The 23,578-nt window shown below is 27.7% G+C and overlaps 1 protein-coding gene and 1 long non-coding RNA gene across 9 annotated transcripts in view; one reads left to right on the top strand and one right to left on the bottom strand.

The window, feature by feature from the left end:
- Positions 1 to 23,578, top strand: part of Gs2 (glutamine synthetase 2) — a 200,833-nt gene that overhangs the window by 137,008 nt on the left and 40,247 nt on the right. The window contains exon 1 of one of the 8 annotated variants that reach the window (XM_011056238.2): positions 18,503 to 18,730. The exons of the other annotated variants lie outside the window; for them this stretch is intronic. Within the exon in view, the coding sequence (XP_011054540.1) occupies positions 18,633 to 18,730 (98 nt within the window). The 5' untranslated portion in view covers positions 18,503 to 18,632. Of the gene's footprint in view, positions 1 to 18,502; positions 18,731 to 23,578 lie in introns of those variants that run through there. 8 annotated transcript variants of the gene reach the window in all.
- Positions 1,029 to 18,095, bottom strand: LOC147906598 (uncharacterized). Its single transcript, XR_015548356.1, has 2 exons — positions 1,586 to 18,095; positions 1,029 to 1,367 (listed from the first exon to the last, which is right to left on the bottom strand). It is a non-coding gene; the product is annotated as an uncharacterized LOC147906598 (long non-coding RNA).

The following is a 23,578-nucleotide window of genomic DNA, read 5'->3' as shown; positions in this document are numbered from 1 at the left end:
CGAAGTCATTAGCGCCCCTACGTTAACTCTATTTTCTATACATGACACCCATCTACCTAACTTGATCTCACATTGCCCTCTTTTACTTATTTTCACTTTTATTTTTCTACTCACCTAATGTTGATACTGTACGTTATCTTGTGCGTCATTAAAGTCTATTACGATTCGTATGTCTGGTATCTCTGTATTTATCTCGTATATTCCACTCACATTCCTACAAAGTATTATCTGTATTAATAACATCACTTATTTCAAATATAAAATATTCAAATAATTAAACTTACTATATGTTTTCTTAAACTAACTATATATTTTTTCATGAATTTTATGTAATTTGGTAAAAAAAAAACTTATTTACAGCAAAAAACTAGTTTTTCACTTGATACTTTTCTCTGAAGTAAAAAATACCGGTTTTTTTTACATCTCTAGGTACTACGCATAATTGTAGTATCAGCTTTATTTCACCCTGTTATCAATGAACCCTCATCATTATACTTTCTCAAAAACTACTCGTATATATAGTGCATGAAATATGTCAAAGTTATTTTATCCCTTTGCTATCACCTTGAAATCGAGCTCCGTATTAATCAGTACATTTTATTTTGAGGTAAGCAATAATGTTGCTTACAAAAAATTGAACAATGAAACTATAGTTTAAATTTGATTTAGAGAATTCAGGACATATAAAAAATATGATAAATATTGAGGAGAAATTATTTCTTACATTCTGTATACTTGTAAAACTTAAAAAAAAATCGACAGGTTTTTAAGTAACAAACCTAGATTTTTTCGGAAATTTTTCGAAAAAAACGATTTTTTCCTATTTCTTCGCGGATTTTCTTAATTCTTTTGTTAAAGATAGAGACAATTCATTGGAAAAATTCATATCATGTGTTCATAAAACTTGCCACATTTGTTTGTTCTCAAAGAAAGTAAATTTAATTTATTTTACAATCTGAAAAAAACAGTTTTTTTTTAAACAATTATATTTTTAATATAAAAAACAAAAGATTAGATTAAATTAAAAGTTTCTTTTTTCGTAATATTTTTTTAAATATTAATAAAAGCAATAAAATTGGTGTAAAATTTGCAAAACAAAAAATTTATGAAAAATAGATTTTAAAATGCTCAAAATATAAACAAAAACTTGTAAGTAACTTTAAAAACAAGATCGTTTATATGAATAAATTAAATTATAATATGAGACAGCCAATTATTGAAATTGAATATTTCAAATATTTTATTATTATGTATTTATTAGTTGAATTAATTTATTTTAGACATGATCGCGCCCTGATAACTTTCGGATTTTCATCACAATCAATCTGAAACATATAGTTAAACATATAATAAAAATTAATAATTCCCTCTAAATTATAATAAATTTGAACAATTTAAAAAAGTATTTTAAAATTCCTGGCTGAGGTAATATTTTTCATTATTCAATATTATAGCTTGATTTATATAAACGATCTTGTTTCTAAAATTTTTTGAATTTTAGAAACAAGATCGTTTATATAAATAATTATATGATGTATCTCTATGAATAAATCAAGCTATAATATAGAATAATGGAAAATATTACCTCAGTCAGGAATTTTCCGAACATCCGCTCCGGAAAATCGAATGTTCCAGATTCAACTTCTGGCCGAGGTAATATTTTTTACAATAAATTCTTTATAGATTTTTCTAATTTAATTTTGGAGGAATTATTAGTGTTCAGATTAATTGTGTCAAAAGTCCGAAAATTATCAGGCAATGATGTCTGAAATAAATTTATATAATGAAACATCTAACTTTGATCGCAATAGACTGTCTTATATTATAGACAAAAAAACTTGATTTTTATTACATTTATAGATAGTTAAATTTATACATTCTTTGTACACATGCAACTTTATATTGCTCGGTCGGATTTATGTTTTGTGTGTGTGCGTGTGTGCGCGCGCGTTTACATGCGTACGTGTACTTGTATATATGTGTTTCTGAATAAGTAAATGTTTACTTGTTTATAAGAGATGTTCAAAATGATCACCGTTTTCTTACTAAAGCTGACCGCGCGGTCAGTTCTCTCAAATATGGAAAAATACTATAAATTATGATAAACTGAGAAGTCTGAACTATTAATATAGTAAAATAGTAATATAGTAATGTTATAAGATATGAATGTTAAATAAAAATAATTTTTATATAATAAATGCAATCAAGCGTCATTATAGTAAATATAACTATTTTCTAACATTCGCTAACTATTTACATGATAATGATAACTAAGAAAAACTAATTTGTATGGTAAGAAAAAACTCAATGCATGTCATAGTTGTATAATGCCCACATTCATAGTCAGACCTTGTATTTAAGGCTTCCTTAAATTTATCTTTAGATACTCAGCTAATGAAATAATTCGTAGAGCATTTGGAGATAAATTTAAGGCAACTTTAAATATAAGGCTTGACTATGAATACGGGTAGTAATGATCATATTTCAATGATTAAGCAGCTATAATATATACATGCATGGTTAAAATAATTACAAATTTATAGTTAACCCAAAAAATGATTATAATTATAGTTAAATTATAGTACTTGCAACTATTCTTTTTCTCAATGTACTTGTTAAAAATTCATATGTGAAAGTTAATCACGTGCGAAATTTATTAAGGCCCGCGTCGAATAATCAACAAAATTTATTGACTAATTATGTTGTCTCACCGCGATACAATCTCGATATAATCAATTAACATCTGTTATGGACGCAAATATTTTGACATAGCATTTTCGTATATGTGTTAATCGTGTGTAATGTGTCGCGCAAACATTATTTGTAAACTTAAACGAGTAAATGATCTTCGTGTGAACGCGAAGTATATACTTACATGCTTAATTCAAATATCAATTAGTCATATGTTAATTTGCGAATCAATTTATATATATAAGTATCTTAAATTATAATAATTCAGATAAATTCACAAAATGAATTAGATTATGATTTTACAGATACTATGTTATTATAAACATTTTATTACGTATAATATATTATTTATATACAATACATTCTGTCAAAAAAGTACCGGGAATTGGTCAATAAAACACAAAATAGTTATTATTCATTCAAATTTATTGTATCGCCTTCAAAGTAGACTTCTTTCGAAATAATACATTTATGCCAACGAATAATCCAATCATCAAAACATTTTTTAAACGCATTTTCCGGAATCGACTTCAGTTCTCACCGCGAATTCTCTTTTATGTCTTCTATCGACTGAAAACGAGTGCCTCGAAGTGGTAATTTGAGTTTTGGAAAGAGAAAAAAGTCAGCCGGAGCCATATCTGGTGAATACAGTGGTTGTTCGATGATATTTGTTGAGTTTTTGGTCAGAAATTCGTTCACAATGATAGCCTTGTGAGATGGTGCAAAATCCATGAGTTTGTTTTCCACAAATCTAGCCTTTTTCGACGAATTTGCTCTCTCAAACGCCACATAACGCCCAGATAATATTCTTTATTTACCGTCTGACCTTCTGGCAAAAATTCCGAGTGCACAACACCACGACAATCAAAGAAAACAGTTAACATCACTTTGACTTTTGATCGACTTTGACGTGGTTTTTCACCACATCTCGACCGCTTTTCAATGCACTATACCATTCATATGCACGTGTTTTTGATAAAGTCGATTCACCGTAAGCCTTCTGTAACATCTTCAGCGATTCGGCACACGAAATTCCATTTGCAATACAAAATTTGAGACAAATTCTTTGTTCGATCTTTTCATTCATTGTAAAAATCGCAAAACACACTTGAGATGAACTGATAAAATCGAGCACTATAATCACATTAAATGACAGATGGCACTCCAACTCCGCGTCAGTATAGAGGACAGTTATGCCAACTTAGCGACAAAAAGAATTTTGACAAGCCTCCTTTAAGCGGGCTTTTTAAATAATCAATTCCCGGTACTTTTTTGACAGAATGTATACATATTTATATTAAACATATTTATATTAAACATATTCAGGTACCTGAGCCGAATAAGGTTCAGCATTAAATAAGGTCCATTTTTAAATTTATTGCTTTAAAACTTGCTTTACGTAGTATATATTTAAAAGATGTGTCATAGGAAATAAATAAAAATTAAAAATAAGGATTAAAGAATCGGTAGCAATACGTTTTTTTAACGTAACAAAAACTTGTGTGTATGAATCATTTTTATAACAATCCGCTGCAAAATTTACCTGTTTCATAATTTATTACAATTCATTATAATATTATTCAACTTCCTAGCTATTGAAAATAACAAATAAATCAATTTTTTGAAATGAATATAAGTATTTTTTTTAACAAATACTTAAATAAGGTTCATGTATGTGATTATTATTATAGCTATTATTATTTATTTATTATATGTGGAATTTATGCTAGAGAATAACGATTTTGATTTTGATTCAAATTGTTAGAAATTTCCAAAGATTAAAGAGTTAATTACAAATAAAATTAAAGATAATTGTAATGTTTGAGAATAGAATAAGTCTTGAGGAATTTCCGTTTTATAAATAATAATTATTTTAAAACTGATTTAGAAAGATAATGTTTACTTTCTGTTATTTTTAATTTATTTTTTATTTAGGCCTTATTATATTTATATACATGTAATAAGGCCAAGTCAGAGTTTAACAAAATTTTTTTTCGGTCATTTACAAATGTTCTATATAAACAATATATTTTCTTTTTATAAATAAATGAAATGAAGATTTGATTCTCACTTATTTTATTTCAATATTTCCATAAATAAAATTAAAAAAAAATAAAATAAATTAGGGGACTTATTCGGTACTTAGGTAGCTATTTTCAATGTATTATTATTTATGACATATAATATCATCTCTTTTTTTTTTCAAATTATTTTATGTCGTATATAACTATTCTTGCTTTCTTCTATCTTCTTTTATATTACAATTATGTTAATATTAATTATTAAATAACAAATTAAAAATATTATAAATAAGCATATAGGAGTCAAACGCGAGTATCAAGTACAATAAAATTTACAAATTATTAACGTAATAACATGTAATACAAGTGTCAAAATTAACAAAATTTAATAAAGATAAAAATAGTTAATATAGATTGTTTTGGCTCTAGCTTTGACCTCTCTTCAGATCGCAACAAAAATATAAGTGATATATATATAATCCATTAGAGATGTAAAGATGAACTATTTTCAATGGAAAATATACATTGTTCACAAAAGCGATTGACTGACCGCGTAGAAAAGACCTCTAAGGATTTAAGAGTCAAGTATAAAAATGCTGCTTCTAATGAAAAAAAATTAGAATTGTTCACCATCATAAAGCCATGTAGAAGTGAAACTCGCAAATACAGTCAAGGTTTGTTGTGTTATAAGGTTTAAAAATTCAGTCAAAAATGATCACTATTATATAAATGTTAAAATAATTAAAGTATCAAAAATGGAGTTAAGCCTATTTACTTCTCATAAACAATCTTTAACTTTATCATACTAAGAAATATTTTTCAATCAACGTTTTTATCTCTTCTTAACATGATCTTGTCTTGATAGTAATTAATTCTATAATTTTACACTTGTTGATCTTTTTGATTCCTTTTCTAGTGCTTTAATTATGTTTTAATTTTTATACAACAGTGACCATTTTTTACTGTATTTTTAAATTTCAAACAAAAAACCTTGACTATATTTGCGAGTTGCGTTGTTTCTACATGACTTTATGATGAGTTAATTTCAATTCTAATTTTTTTGTATTAAAAGCATTATTTTTATATTTGTCTTTTAAATCCTTGGCGGTCTTTTCCACGCGGTTAGTCAACCGCAAGTGAACGAAGTCTTAACCACAAGAAATAGCTCATCTTTACCTCTAATCTTTATCTCTAATGGACTACATTTACATTTTCACTTATATTTTTGTTGATCTGAAGAGAGCTCAAAGCTAGAGCCAACACAAGTAATCTATGTTAATTTTTACTATTTTATCTTTGTTAAATCTTGTTAAAATTTTGATATACACACTTACATTATATTATTACGTTAATAATTTGTATAAATTTTATTAAACATCAACTCGCGTTTGACTTCTATATGCCTACTTATTTTTAATTTGTTACTTGATTTGTCAGGAGTCTGTCCTGTTTATTATAATTATTAATTATTTATATATCACACATTAACATTATACATTTAATACATAAAGTATAATTACTTTAAATAAATTAATTATAATTTAATCATTTTTATAAGAATTTCAATATTTATTTATATATTTAGCTATTTATATATTTATGCTATTCAATTGCTGTTGATAATAATTTTATTATTTTTGTTTTTATTTTTTATGAATTAGTATTTATAATATTTATATTAATAATTATTTAAATAAACAAGTAAAATAACAATTAAAAGGTTAAACCAAAATATTTAAATATATTAATATTTATGATTGACATCTAAAATACAATAGCCAATTCTGTATATTCATTCGATATTTATTTATTTGTAAACTTAACGAAAAAGTTTAAAACGATATCAGTTAATTTTATAGAAATCAATGACCACGTTTGCACTACCAATTTCTCACGACAATTAACTACTTGAACAATTACTCTTTTGAATGCTATATTATTAATGCATTTTTTATTCATTAAACATATCAACTACATATCACACGTTTTATTTCTCTTCTTTCATTCCGCTTGCATATTATGATCCGACCAATTGACATTTCAACCACAAAATGTCTCAACAACTTTTAACTTGACTTGTTGCTGCATGCTTGTTTATTTATTTTAATTTTGATCTGAACAAGCGTGAACAAGCAAGAAGATTCTTATGCCTGTATTTATAGTCAAGCCTTATACTTAATGCTTCCTTAAATTTATCTTCAGATACTCTACGAATTATTGGCTACTAAGCATCTAAAGATAAATTTAAAAAAACCATAAATAAAAATCTGTACTATGAATACGGACATTATTCACTCGATTGTTAACCGTTGTAATAATCGGAACGTTGTAGCGAATTTGTTTCGCACAATATGGATAATTTTATTGTGGATTTTTTTATTCTAATTATTTTTTTTATGTTCACATCTTTCATGGCTATACGGATTTTCATCTGTTATTCGCCACTGGACTTGTCAATCTTTGTCAATAGAATAAGGAGACTGAATCACCACTCTTCCGTCTCTCCACGAAGAAGTGAGAAATTTATTTATTTAAATTAAATGTTTAAACGTACTGATGATGGTTCGAAGACAAGCCGAAACGTCTATGCGTTAATTATTATAATTATATATGTTTTTTCGATAATAAACGATTTTTATTTTCACACTAATAACCACGCATATAACTCTCATTAGCCCATTTATTTATTTTTATTTTTTGACATTCTCGAAAGTTCGTTACTTATCTTATTATTATTCTTACATGTTATACATTATATACATCGCGCGCGTTAATTTCTACTTATATTCCATTATTTAAATCAGATACTATTATCAATTATCTAAAGTTGGTATTTATAATCTGTTCTTATTTCAAGATCATGTAAATAATTAATCTTAAAATGCTAATATATAGGTCTGTGTGATTGGTTGATGACATTTGAAGACTGCTTACGATGGTCTTAAAGTCTATTTTACAATATGCTCTTTATTTCCTATTTCTTCCTTTTTATCTTTTGCTTTTTTTTCTCCTTTGCGACCGTTTTAATAATAATTGTATTTATTGCTACTGTTTTCTGTTTCTTCCAAAGTTTGTAAATTTTTATCTGGGGTGATAGAAAACAAAAAAACCAGATAAGAAGAAAAAAGACAAAATATACAAAATAGCAAAAACACAGAATCAGGAAGTAAAAAACACATTGTAGAATAAGCTTAAGGGGCTCCTAAAAAGCTGATCAGTAAGTAGGACTTACGCACAGAGATTTACATGTAATTAATCACTACATAGTACTACATCAATATCTTACACACACGTACACATAAGTTTTTGTAATAATAACATTTTAATTAGATGTCTAAATCCAATAACTATTATTACTAATCTGTGAACTACTATTTTGTAAGTACAATTGCACAGCTTTTATATGAAGCAAATGTCACGACGATGCGACGTAACAGCTCTAAACACAGACTTCTATTATTACACTAGACTGCTAACTTCCTCACTTTCCTTAAAGTGTTGCCTGCGCGCAGTGGATGCGCAGAATAAAACTATCACTTACAAAAAAGAGATGCCAATAGATTAGATAATCTAGTATGAAGATAATCTGCGATTAGTTCAAAAATATATAGAAAATGCGCAGTATGCTGATCTACTTATTTTGTGCATATAATATGTACATATGTTTTGACAACAGTTAAAGAAATGAGTTTACTATTATAAATGTTATAATAGAAGTCTATATGGCTCTAGAGCGCCATATTGGACTAAGAAATGATAAAGAAGATTTCAGATCACTATTCATAGTCGGTTCTTAAAACCCAGCAAATGAGAATGGATTAAAATGGATTGAAATTTTTTCTATCCGAATGCGTATTTTAAATAGCGAATACTTTTTTTGGATTTAATTGAATTCAATTGGATTCAATTGGATGCAATTGGATTAAAAAACTGCATTTCCTATTCAAAATTTTGAATTGAACAGTATTCATCAGTACACATCTTGTAAGTAATGTGCGTCATTTTGTGTGTAGGATCTTTGTTGTTCTTCATGTAAATGTTTTGTTAGATAAAATTCATTTTGTTCTTATAATCTAAGTTTACTGTAATACATTGATTGATAAGTCCCTAGAATAGATACCTCAGAATGGTACCACCTTCAATGCGCCGTGAATTTCCAGTAGTGCCAACCTTCAAACTTCTCACTACAATTGCAGACAGCTATGATAATCAGTATATTGATTTGTGACAATCACCGAAAGCACATAACCTCTGATATTTTGTAAAAATGGAAAAAACTGAAATTCGTGCATTTCTATTTGAAAGGCTTGCAATCGCAAAAAATAATTGAAGACTTCCCCAAAGTTTTTTGGAAGTTCACGATGCATATGTCATTCTAGGGACTTATTGTTCGTCACGAAATTATTGGGTCATCTAAAAAGTATTCGCGGTTTTTTGTCACTAGATGTGTGTTGATGATCATATATCTAGTGACAAAGTACCGCGGATACTTTTTAGATGACCCAATATATTGTATATTTAAAATTATTCTTACAAATTAAAATCCATACGTTTCGGCCGATATTCAGCGTTCTTCTTTCTTGTTTGTAATTGTGTTCGCACTGTACATAATCTTGTAATAATAATAAAAAGGTCTCTGTGATGACACTTTATCTCTGTGTTGACACTTTATGTTGATCTAATATTAATAACAAAAAGAAAGTTTGTAACAGTGATCGCAAAACGCGAATTAAATCCTGTGCCTTTTTCTTTTTCTCTTTTTTTTTTTAATAAAATAATCGACTGGCCTCCGGTCGAAATATGAAATCTCTAGCGCACAGACCTTCGGGCCCCAGTACAGTCATACTCGGAACCATGAACCATCTTTTTAACAATCTATTGAGCAGATATATTACAGTTATACATCTCTTAACATTCAAGGTTTGTGGATCATCGAAATAACAGTGTTGAATGTCAAGGTATGTACAACTGTAACATATCTGCAATATGTCATATAAAATGTTTTAACAGAAATGTTTCTAAAATCTATTATATACAACAAATTGAAAAACATATTTAAATAGAACAAAAAAATCATCATGATGTTAAATGGCTTCAAAATGTTTACTGAAAACTTTTTTATCAATCATGATTCAGTTTAATATTATTTTGACGTGAATTGTTTTACTTTAATTGCGAAAAACTTTTGTATATGAATAATGATATTACGTGGAAACTGCAGGTGTGATTGTTTAAATAGTGATTATATATATCAGTATATGTACTTACATATAATATGATTAATTAATCAAAGTAGTTGGCAGTATAATCACCATTTTTGAAAAATACAATACTTTAAGTTTATTTGAACAAGTTTTGTAATCTGTAAATAGATCACAAAATTCTTAATAAATTTTAAGTATTTCAGAAATGATATTTAAATATTGAGAGTGCGCATTAATTTTAAAGGATTTTCAAGAGATAGCGTAACTAGTATTATCGCATCGGGTCATATTGTTGCTACCTTCATATTCAAAGCATCATCATACTTTTCACGGAAGAAATAGGAAGAAATAAAATTAATTTTTTGGATATCTCTATTTACATATGTAAACAAATTAAAGTTTGATGGTTTCAGAAACCTAGTTTTTTCAGGAAATTTTTTAATTTTTATTCTCAGCATTCATTGTCTTAAAAGCAGGATATAATATTGAGCTTAGTGGACAGAGGGTTTTTCTTTCGTATCCAGAATTTCAAGAAAAAAATTTAGTCATAAAAATTTTAATGAACAATGATATCCCATAAATTTTATTTTAAAGATTATTAGTGAAAGAATAAAATTTCTTATTTAACAAACCAATTATTGTACAAATAATGATTCTGATAATAATCAGTTAAAAAAACATAAAATAAAATGGTCCACTATTCTATATGTACAAGGCATTTCGGAAAGATTCAAAAACTTCATTGGTGCAGTGAGAGTATCCTTCTTTAGTTTGAACAAAAATTGAATAAATTCATTAAAGTATATAAAGATCAATCACTCAATGAAGAAAAGAGAATATAGTTCATAAGATCAACTGTAGGGATTGTGATGCATCATATGTATTAGGTGTAGTAAAAAGAAATCCATTATTTTTACTACATCTAATATAAACGTTTAATTTCTGAAATGATACACATTAATAGTCAGAAAAACGGTCTTAATTTAAAAAAAGACACCGATGGTTTAGATTGATCGTTTATATTGATATTCTTAATAAATTGTAAATTTGTCTTTCGAACATTCACATATCAATATTCTTAACAGATTGTAAATTAGCTTTTATGTTTTAATACATGTATGTCAATACCGATATTCATCCTTTAGTTGCTTAACAAAAATTCGTTTATCATAAAATTGACCGTCAAAGAGCATTAACGTTTCTATTCTGTTTTAATTTATTATAACGATCTGACGATTTTCACCATTAATTATGGATTTTGATATCTAAGCTGCGGTGCATGGAATTTATTTTTTTGAGCATAGTTTTTGGCCTTATGAGTTACCATTGTTTGATAATGTGTACAGTTTGAGCTTAATATTTCGGCCAAGGAACAAAGTAACTTCATGGACCGAAGATTGTGCTTTCTCATAGATTCGTGTACTATGAACATATCATTAGTCTTGAATGAAGGAGTACTACATAGAGAGAAATTATTAGGGTAGGATTTAATATTGTTCTGAAGATGGCTAAAATCAATAACCGAAACATCAATTTATATTTTTTGTATATCATCTATTAAATATTAATTGAATTTAAACGTCTCCTATACGCGACTATTTCTTCAAATTGATACGCTAATTATTTTTTCTTGTAATTTGAAAACTAAACTTCGAACAAAATTTTTGTAAAGGAAAAATCGTCTTAGAATTCGATCAGGAATACGTCTCTTCGGGGTATCTGGATTGTTCTGAACCTGTATATCGAATTCTATGTATATCAGGCAGTTTCAACTTCTGCTTCGTATTCTTTCTCTTGTCAACGCGTTTCTGGACAGTTTCGTATAATTGTAGAACACTATAATATAATACAAAATATTAGAATGCCAAATTAATTGACATCCAATATTTTTATAGGTTACGTATTTATGTATTTACAAGGGACCATCTCGGTTTATACAAGAAGTTAGTAAAAATTCTTGGTATCAGTAAAAATTGACAGTATAAGATATAAATTACGGAAAAAGGCAAGAGCGTATAAGTTGTAGGTTCCAAGAAATTTAGTGTTATGGTGCATAGTAAAAGTTCTACAAGTAGAACTGGTTAATATCTCAAAAAGTATTGATTTATTAAAAAAATATTTGAAACGAAAATAATAGGGTTATCAGATGATGATATCAATTTGACCTTAGAATAATCTTGGAAAGTGCTTTCAAAGTCAACACAAAAATCTTAAACGGAACTCCTTATTTTTCATAGCATATCTTTATAGCTGACGTTAAGACGTTTTTAGAACATTGATTACAAATCTTTTCTTAAGAACTTGCCGAGTCATGGCATTAACATTATCCGCATTCACGTGCTTACATACATATATACATATGTATTATATTCCTGACAATAGCATTTTTAATTTCATGCGTCGCGTAAAGTCTACTTTATTAATTATGCCACAACTAATATCGTCCGTCTTGTATTTTCTGCTTCTTTTCTTTTTTTTTTTAACTCTACTCTTTAAATCATTATTACTTTACATAGAAACACACACACACAACAGAGTAACGTCCCTAGACGTGGTACACCTTGGGTGATGCTATGCCGGCGGTACTGTAACTTTCCATAATTTACCATAATTCGGAAAATTCTTTTGAAGAAAAAATTTGTAACCAGTGTTTTGGAAACGCCTTAACGTCAGCTACAGATATGCTATAAAAAGTAGGGAATTCCGTTTAAGATTTTTGTGTTGACTCTGAAAGCATTTTCCAATGTCATTCATAGATCAAATTGATATCATCTGATAACTTTTTTAAAACTCTATTATTTTTATTTCAAACATTTTTTAAATAAATCAATACTTTTTAATTAACCATTCTAGAACTTTTATTATACACTAAATTTCTTGGAATCTACGGCCTATACGCTCTTGCCTTTTTCTTTAATTTACATCTTATGCTGTCAACTTTTATTAATATCAAGGATTTTTGTTAATTTGTTGTACAAATCGAAATGGTCCTTTGTCAGATATATTGACCATGTTATGCACTCGATTATATAAAATTTGCAGTTGATGATTCCATTCAGTAAATTCGGAGATTTTTAACGATCTGCAATATCTTGACAATTTGGTCACTCCAACATCCTCTTAAGGGAACCCTCAAAACAAACAAAATTTTCCTCTGGAAGTATGCTCGCAAACGCTTCGTTCAAGAGATATTGACTTCTGAAATTACTGAACTATAGGAATGAATAATGTCAAAATAATGTCGAAATAAGGTCTTTTCTGTTTACTGCTTTATAATAATCAAAATTTTGTTAAATGTTTTGTTCAAAATGATGACCTCCAGCCCGGAGAGCAATTGCATTATCAATGAGAGAACGAGTGACTGACTGATATTATACGTCTGTAATTTCTTCACACACTTGCACAATTTTTTGTTTTAATGACTAAAAATCAGGCATACATTTTTTGCTTCAGAGTACTCCATACAAAAAATATAATAGTGTTAAATACGGTGAACGCAAAGGCCAAGCTATAGGTCTAGCATGCAATAATAGTTTTGTTATCGCATGTAATTATTGTCTAATTTCGCTCTTTTAAGACATACATTTCCCAGACAGCACAAAATACTAAAAGATAACGAAAAGAAGTCTTTTTTAAGTTGTCTTTCCGACAAAGCGAAAAGGTGTCTAAAAGATAACAAAAAGATATTGTTTTTAGATTGTCTTTTTAGTAAAACCAAAAGATGTCTATAAGACATATTTTAGTTTTATCGAAAAGACAACTTAAAAAAGACATCTTTTATGGTTGTCTTTTTTTATAAAGGTAAAAGATATCTTTTGGTACTAAAAGATATTTTTCGTATTGCCGAAAAGACAACATGAAAAAGATATCTTTCCGTTACTTTAATATTATTTTTTATCATTCGCGAGCAGTACGCGAGATCGCTACCAGATGGACGTGATTCAGTTTCTCGTATTTGAAAATCATATAGAACAAAATAAAAGGTACAGCATTATGAGAAATTTTATTCTTGTTCTAATGAACTCTAATAAAATTGTTTTGTAATCGAGTCCCCAAAGGGGATTATGATGGGACTATGATGAAATATGAATCTTGCACATAGGACATAGCAAACATTGTAAGAAATGAGATGTATATTATCATTCATGCAATTTTATTTCGTTTTGTGTAAAAACTAATTTAGGAATTCTTTTTCTTATCTTTTAATATTTTGTGTTGTCTAGAAAAATCTGCTTTCCAGATCAACTGAGATATCAAAGTTTAATAGTTTTGATTTTATACACATATAATTATCGTTTGATGAAGAAAAAAATAACCCATCGTATATTTTTATTGCAAAAAAACTCAGTCAATTTTTCGAGCGAAATCGCTGATTTATATTTGACAAGTCGCTATTTTCTCAATTATCAGTTTTTTTTTCTATTTATCAAATGATGACTGTATATAAAATAGAACATTATCAATCTTTTATTAGGTGTTGGAATTAATTCGTAGCGTTTTTAATGAAAGAATGTTATTTATTTCACATGAGCATTAAAAAATACATTAATGAAAGTACTTCCCATCGCTTGTAAAACGCTACGAATTAATTCCAACACCTAATATATTTCAAATGACCTGGAAGGAGGATATCTCGCCTCGACGAGGCGGCATCATATTTGAAGAGAGATAGCAGGCGTAATTTTTTATCAAATTTAATAAAAAAAAAGGAACATTAATTACATTTAAATATAATAAAACGATATTCCAAAAAAATTTAAATATTGACTTTACTTTCACGCGCGTCAAACAAAAATTCCTAAAAGAATCGATTATTTTTCGCTCAAGAAATAACAATCCTCTCTTAAAAATTTTGAGATACTCTAATGAATTGATTAAAATAAATCACCGTGTATCTCTGAATACAATTGTTACATTTATTTATAAAAAAGCAAGGACATATTTTAAGAGGTTATCAAATAAAACGAAAACTTACAATATCGATAATATATATGTGATATACGACGATATCATATATGTGATAAGTGGTTTCCTTTGTGAATGTTGTTTTTTAGATAAAAATAAGAAAAACGTATATATACTTAATATGATAGAAATGTTACATATTAAAACACAAAAAAAGAGTTTAAATCTCTAAACGGTCACCGAATTTTTATCCTATCAGTGAGAAACGATAATGAAATCGACATCGATTTCACTGTCATTTCTCACTGGGTACATGTCAGTTCTCAATAACCTTCAAGAAAATTGCATAGACCGACAAAATTTAGGGGGATCTTGTGCTTTGAACTTTGAAAGATGTTTCCGTAGGATTTTGATGCGCTGAAAGTAACTACATTGTCGATTTTCTCTCATTATCCTCCGTTTTTTAAATAATTGCAAAAACATTTTCCGGAAGTAACTTTTTTATTAATTTTTTCCGACTAAACAAAAAATGATATCAGGGTCAGTTTTGCGGCATTTAACTTAGAAATGTTCCAACAATACTAAAAATATTTTTTCGATGCTTATAAATATGTTTTTTGCAACTGCAAACAAAAAACTCGTAAAAAACTGGAAAAATCGTAAAAAACTGGAAAAAATTGACAAATTTTGAAATATGAAACCAAATAATTCGAAAGAAAAAATCGTAAAAATATCTGACAATTTATATTTATAGCTGTATGTTTCTAGTTTAAATCCTTTTTTGAAGAACTAATTTCCGACCATTTGTTCAGAAGTTGTTGAATATAAAGCGCCAAAGCAGCTCGCACGTCACCTACAGTGCGCGATATCCTCTCGAATCTGACACATAGCCATCGAATACAGAAGCATGTTGTGTAATTTGTTTTAGTCACTGATTTCAAATTTGAAGTAAAAAATGTGTAATTCAAAATGGCGGATCCAATATGGAGAACAAAAATTTTTAAAAATCCGTACATGAAAATCGATATTTAGTACGATTTTATAAATCTTTGATTACTTATACTGTAATCATAATTGTTGATTTGAAAATAGCAGCTCCGATGAATAATAAGTGAATATACACGGAATGGATTTTAGCGTTATCTATCCTGCATTACGTGGAGATATCACCTTATTATAATAAGGGTAACGCTAAAAATCATTGTTCCATGATATATCCTCTCTATCCATGATAGTCGCTTATTTTAACATTATATTTCGTTAATTTCCTTAACCTTATTTCACAAAGATTTCGTACTTCCTTTGGCCAATAAACTACTAGAAATATTGGAATCTTTTTGATAAGATGATCGGCATCGTGATTGTTGCATCCCCAGATATAACCACATATAATCGAACAATCGCCATTGAAAATAATGATTTGAAATAAATCAAAACGCGTCCGGACATATTGTCACGAATTAAATAATTATTATTACAATCGAATCTTCGTAACTCGTCAGGACCTTCATAAAAGTAAAGTCCGTCCCTATCCCCACTTTTTCAATGACGCTTGCACAAAGTTCCTCTTTCCACGAAACAGCACCACCACAATGCAATATAACTTTTACGACATATCCTTAATATCAAAACAAGCTGTGCATCTGCAATTCAAATGGAAAGCACCATCTGTTGAATTGTTTATGTTTCATTCTATTATGAACTATGAACATTCGTGTAATCGGATCTTAAACGAGGAGCACAGACTCTTGCATAATGCACAACACATAAGAAAATAATCCAATCAAAGTCTTTTATTTCCTTCCTTTCCGCGAAATAAAAGACTCTGATTGGTTGATTTTCTTATGTCTCATGTTTTATGCATTATGTAAAAGTTTATGCTTCCTGTTTTATTGGTTGTGATTATTTTCACATGCCATGCGCATGCACTAGCATAGGAGAAGTAGTACCGCGCTCCTACTTCTCCATATATTTGTTTATTTTTTTTTTATAATATTGAGAAGTCTATATTAACTTCATTTTTGTTAAGAAACACATAGATTTTCATAAAAGCTCAATCGTATTTTTAAAGGATATAATACTCCTTTAAAGAAAATCGATTATTGTCTTTTAAAACGAATATCGTCGAAACGAAATGTCGAAACTATAAGAGATAGAAAAATTTATGTTTGAAGGAAAAGTTGAATAATTTTAAGTGTACTTAATAATTATAATTTTAAACTTTTTAAATCTTTTTTTATAAATAAAAGTTTATTATTTAAATAAATTTTTTAAATTATTATTGTAAAGTTTTCGAATCCTTCATTTTTTATTCTAAATATTTTTTTATCTCTTTTTTTATCTCTATAGCTACGACAGTATTCGTTTCCAAAAAAAAAAAACGATTTTTCTTCAAAGGAATGTTGCACCTCTTAAAAATGTAATGGGACCTAAAAAAATACACGTCCCTTATTTTTGTCTAGAAAACAACGTATCAAAGCTTATAATCGGAGAGGGGAGATCACTTCCATGAGTATCCTTATAAGAAAAATTTTTTAACTAATTATAATTATAATTATCAATGCCAATTATATATCAGTATATTGAAAATAATATTTAACTAAATCTTAAAAAAACTTAAATCTTAACTTATTTTTCCAAGTGTATTTTTAAATGTATTTTTAAACTCTGAAATGTATATATTGATACTAAATTTATGCTTCCAAAATATCGCATTATAAAGTAATAATGAATCATAGTATAAAGGTAATACAAAATTGTAATTCTCACGATGCCTAATTGTAATATAATGGCATAAAATATTAATGACGTGATGATTTAAAACGTCGGTCTCACGTCAGTAATCGCGGTAACTGGACAGGATCTAAATCTTCTACTTCATAATTCACTGTCTATTCTCGAAACAGAGGAAGATGAAATAAACACCATAGACGAGCTTCCATTTGTTGTCGTATCTGATGCTATCTCTTAAATCATGGAATTAATTAATATGCTAATTGAGGAATTATTCACATCAGTTGTGTAGTACCATTTTCGCAGAAATATAAAGAAATGCAAAGAAACTATATCATAAAATACAATTAGTAACAATTATTAAACACTGATCCAATTAGATTTCCGCTTCTCCAGTACTTGAGTCTCTCTCTCTCTCTCTCTCTCTCTCTCTCTCTCTCTCTCTCTCTCTCTCTCCTCCCTCTCTCTCTCCCTCCTTCTCTCTCCTCTTCCAACAATAGACGATACCGAGTGTTCATTATCAACACACTGTAGATTCCATAAACTTCTATTACTAGACCGCTAATTCCCTACTTTTCCTTCTGTAAAAGTATTGTGTGCGCGCAGTGAATGCGCAGAATAAGATATTGTCACATACATAGAAAAGAGATGCCAATAAGTCAACTGATCTAACGTTTTTGCGATTAGTTTTAAAGTATATAGAAAGTATGCAAATGTACTTATTCTGCGCACATACATTTTGACAACAGTTAAAGGGACGAGTTAGCGGTCTAGTGTTATAATAGAAGTCTGTGGTGGGATCTTCCATATGTCTTCGCAGAGAGGCTTGAAAGAGGCAAGACGAATCGCAGACTCGTTAGGCTTCCTGAGGCGCCGATAGCAATTGGAGAGGGGCGCCTATATAAATGATACCACTCTCACTCCTTGTCGACCAGTTCTCAGGGTGCGTTGCTCCCACGTGCTTTCTACTCAGTGTTGCTCTATTTTCGTTTCTTTCGTTTCTTTCTTTTCCACGTCTTCTCTCGAAAAGACCGAAATCAAGATCTTTCCCAACAATCAAGCCAAAATTCAAGCAACAATGAGCACCAACATCCTCGTCCGGATTTGTGGGCCGAAGCTTTTGCGCACCGCGATGACCGAGCAAAAATCTTGGATCACTGTCAGCAGGTGTCTTAGGTTTGTAGAGACCAAGATTGTCAGGATCTTCAGATTTTTAAGCGACTAATTAAATAATTAAGATGGAGAATCTTCATACTGTATACTAATATGCATTTATTAAATCTTCAATCGTATATTATTCAAAACGTAACAAATATGTATATTTTGAAATAAAAATACTATATAAAAGCAGTGTGTACAGTTTGAAACAATTAACAGATTCACCATTATAATCTTTCAATGTCTTCCAATAATTTTAACATATATCCTTCGAATTTAATTGTAACCTTATAATAACAATCATTATTTACATGGAATCACATGATGCTCGATTTCTTGAATGATAAGCATACATACATACATGTATGTTATGCTTGCTTTGATGCATACAGACTGACAGTCTGACAAATAATTATGAAATTAGCAATTATTTCTTTTGATTGGTGCATGCAAAGAAATAAACTATGAAGTAATCCATAAATAAATATAAAAATCATGTATACATGCAGCGTTCAATGCGTGAACGAATTCTAGCATATAAATAGGCATGACTGTTATCATTTAAAAAATCAAGTATCGTGCGATTCAATCTTTATATATTTTTTAAAATAATTTCTAAATATATTTTTATACAACGTATAAAATTTGGAATATTTTTCTATCTTTCATTTCTAAAGTTTATATTTTCAAATTGAAATTCTTGTTGAATCGATATCAAAAAAAGTGCTTAGCTACATACTTCAATTGATGTTTTAACTTAATTCTTGCTTGATATTTAAGTTTTAGTCTTTTTTTGCTACATTTTTGTGGTTTTTCAAATAAAAACGTTGCTTATAAATTGCAACCTTGCAACCAACGCACTAAATCATTAGATATTTGAAATAAGAGATAAAATGTTTCTAGTCTTTAAATTATGTATGTACAATAGTGCGCAATCGTAAAGCTATTTACTTTAGATAATAGCTGCTTTAAATATAGCATGAAAAACAAAAAAAGCTAATATCAACAACTTTACATTTAATAACCTGATATTGTGGCACATTATTAGTATATGCTATTATTACTGTTAAAACAGCAGTTATTGCAATGGGCGATTTTATGAAATTAATGATTCCAGGTTATATAAAATATAGCCAAAATTAAGATCAGTAGTTGCGAAGCTTTCGCTTCATTTTAAAACAGATTTCTGACGAACACGAGTAAAAGAATATGATTTAACGTTAATTTAATATATAATATTAGGTGTTGGAATTAATTCGTAGCGTTTTACAAGTGATGGGAAGTACTTTCATTAATGTATTTTTTAATGCTCATGTGAAATAAATAACATTCTTTCATTAAAAAACGCTACGAATTAATTCCAACACCTAATAAATAATACGTTTGTTTATATATGATAATTTTTTATAACCAGAATATTAATCTAAGTAAAATAAAAAAAATATGTAGAAATTATATAAATAATAAAAATAATCTGACGAAGACAACGTGAATAATAAGTAAAAAAAATGTTTGATTAATGTAATTATTAAAATAATATTAAATTAGAATTAATATGTCTGATAATAAGAGGTATAAATTTAATATACAAATCCCTGGTGAAAACTTTTTTCAGAATTTTTCATATAATTTTTCAGAATTTCTATATAATTTTTTAGAAATTTTATATAAGTTTATGACTTTCTCACATTTTTTTATACGAATTAGAACATTTTTCAGAAAATCTACATCTTTTCTCAGAATTTTATATATATATTAATTATGAAATATCATAAGATTTCTAAGATTTTTTGAAAATATAATTTCTGATGAAATGTTATAAAATTTAAAAAATTTAAAAATATTTTTTAAAAATTATGGGATGAGAAATTTCAGAATATTTCAGAATTCACTTATATGAAAAATTCTGAGAGAAGATGTAAACTTTCCGAATATTTCTGAGTATTTCTGAAAAATATTCCAATTCGTATAAAAATTATTAGAAAAATTTTCGCCAGAGATCTATAAATCTAACAAAAGTAATGTATACTTACATTTAAATTAATAAATAACACATAAATAAACGTGTTATTTATTAATTTAAATATATTTGGGTTATTTACGTGTACCGTCATGTGAATTTCAATATTTCTTGCGCACATTTCAAGAAAGTACGCAAGAATTCTTTCAATGACATTCTTTGTATCAAAACCTCAGTAGATATTGATTTGAAATGTATACAACTTTAAAGGAAAAAGTCTCATCGAGGTTGTTTACATGCAACGCGCATCTGAATTATTTATAATCTCGCCTCTATTCACACATATTATGTATTATAATATTGTGAGAGATAACATATTGTATCATTTTTAAGGTAATTTAACATCGATTGAAACAAAACATTACCTTCATAGCAAAAGGTTATATTCATAATAGAGTCACAATCAGAAAAAAATGTAATGTCACTATGTGAGATTATTATAAAATAACATATGTTATAAAGACATTCGTACATCATCGTAACATTGCTATGACATCACATTTGTGATAAAGCGGACATTTGCACATCATCATGACGTAACCATGATTATTGTGATGTAACTGTTTTTTTGCTATGAGGATAATGTCCCCATAGACTTTATATTAAGGCTTCCTTAAATTTATCTTCAGATGCTCCAAGAATTATTTTATTGGCTATTGAACATCTAAAGATAAATTTAAAGAAGCGCCTTAAATATAAAGTCTATGAATACAGGCATAAAATTAATTTACGCTATTGTAATGCATTATGCATTCGATTAAAAAATAGCTTCTCAAAGTCGATACTTGTAATGGTATTCATAACAAAATCTTGAATAATTTTTTGATATTTAAATGTGAAAGCTAGAACAAAAGAAATTAAATGTTTCGCAGCAATTAAACGGATTATAAATTTCAAATAAATCTTATTTATTCCCAATATAATAATGCTTGTTCTATGTACATGAGAGACGCTTGATCAAGAAATCATTTACACACACAAACAAGCAGGCAGACACATACACACACATACACACACACACCACACAAAATGAATGCAAATTAGTAAAGGCAATGAAATAAGTAACAAACAAACTTACCAAAGAATATAAAATATCGTCAAGAAAAATTAAATAAAAGAGAATGAAACACAAATAAAATTAAAAAAATAAAATAATAATCGCTGTTACTATATTGTCGATATACTCGAATATTTATTGTTTATTTTAATATAAGACAAATTAAATTAAGATCTATACTTGAATATTAACGATAAAAGCGTAAATTAGACAGCATTAATACAAAATTGTCTTGTGATATTAGAAATCTTAAAAATAAATTAAAGATTACAATATACTCGGAAACAAAAACATATCCTATATATATATATAACCGAATATAGATTAAATATAAAGGTGCAAATATATTTAAGATAACACAACGTAAAGTTTTATTAGTTACAATAACATTTTGTTCACTAATATATTCTCGATAAAAAATTTTTATAAATAAATATGCATAAATATGTATAAACATACATAAATATTCATAAACATATATAATCGTATATGAAATATGTCCATACAGGTTCATACATTCTTTTTTCTTTTGTAAAATTACTTTTTAGTGTAATACAAATAATAATAGTAATGTGAAAACATTAAAAATAATTAAAAGGGTAATTTTTATACTATTTGTTCTAGAAAAAAAATCAAGTTTGAAGAAATGTAAAAAAATTACTTATATATAATTATATATAAAATTATGCATAATTTGTGTATGAACATTTTTTTATATTTTTCCAAATTTGTTTTCCCCTAAAACAATGCAAAAATTATCCCTTTAATTATTTTTTATATTTTTTCACATTACTATTAGGTGTTGGAATTAATTCGTAGCGTTTTTAATGAAAGAATGTTATTTATTTCACATGAGCATTAAAAAATACATTAATGAAAGTACTTCCCATCACTTGTAAAACGCTACGAATTAATTCCAACACCTAATATTATTATTTCTATTACACTAAAAAGTAATTTTACAAAAGAAAGGAATATGTATGAATATATTTCGTATATGATTGTACATGTTTATGAATACTTATATATGTTTATACATATTTATACATATTCATGCATGAAAAATTTTTTACCAGGATCGTTTTATATCAATATTAATAATAGAACCATTTAGAACTATTTTTTTTTAAACTCTGTGTGTGTGTGTCATCTTTTAAATCTTTCAAAGTAATAATTTGTGAAATTTGAAAAATTTTATTCTCGAAAGAGGCAATACAAAGAAGAGAAAATAATTATGTTTTTCGAAGAAATGTTTTCAAACTGATAATTTCGAAAGAAGAATAATGTCGATTCGTATCGCGCTGTACGAACTATAAATGTTCGGAAAATACCGCGATAACAAACCGAATGTTTGATAAGGGATTACGTCAGTAGGTCTTTTATCATTATTTTTCTATCGTCAATGAGATGCTTTTCTTCGTTCACATCGAAAGATGATATTTCATTTTGTATTAGTTAAAAAGAGCATGATCAGATTTTATTACGAATTCCAGTTGGATTCGTTTGTGTTGCATCTATGTATAAAGGAGGTCAAGGATGGCTTCGATCAAAATAAGCTTCCGCGCCTTCTTTCACTTTATACATATATTTTGATTATCTCTTTTCCGTTTCATCCGTTCGTCCCCATTGTAAATTTTTATAAATGATGATTAACTGTCACAAAAATCAATAAATTATACGTTTAATTTCAACTGCTCATATTGCATGAATTCGTTAAAATGCACGAAGTATATAATGCAAATAAAAATTTAGTTACAAATCTCTCACGAAATTTTTTACGCAATGAACC

Source organism: Acromyrmex echinatior, unplaced genomic scaffold, assembly GCF_024713525.1.
Source record: "Acromyrmex echinatior isolate Ae372 unplaced genomic scaffold, ASM2471352v2 Scaffold20, whole genome shotgun sequence".
In the NCBI taxonomy this organism is placed as follows: domain Eukaryota; kingdom Metazoa; phylum Arthropoda; class Insecta; order Hymenoptera; family Formicidae; genus Acromyrmex; species Acromyrmex echinatior.
This window is presented reverse-complemented; position numbering and strand designations above follow the sequence as displayed.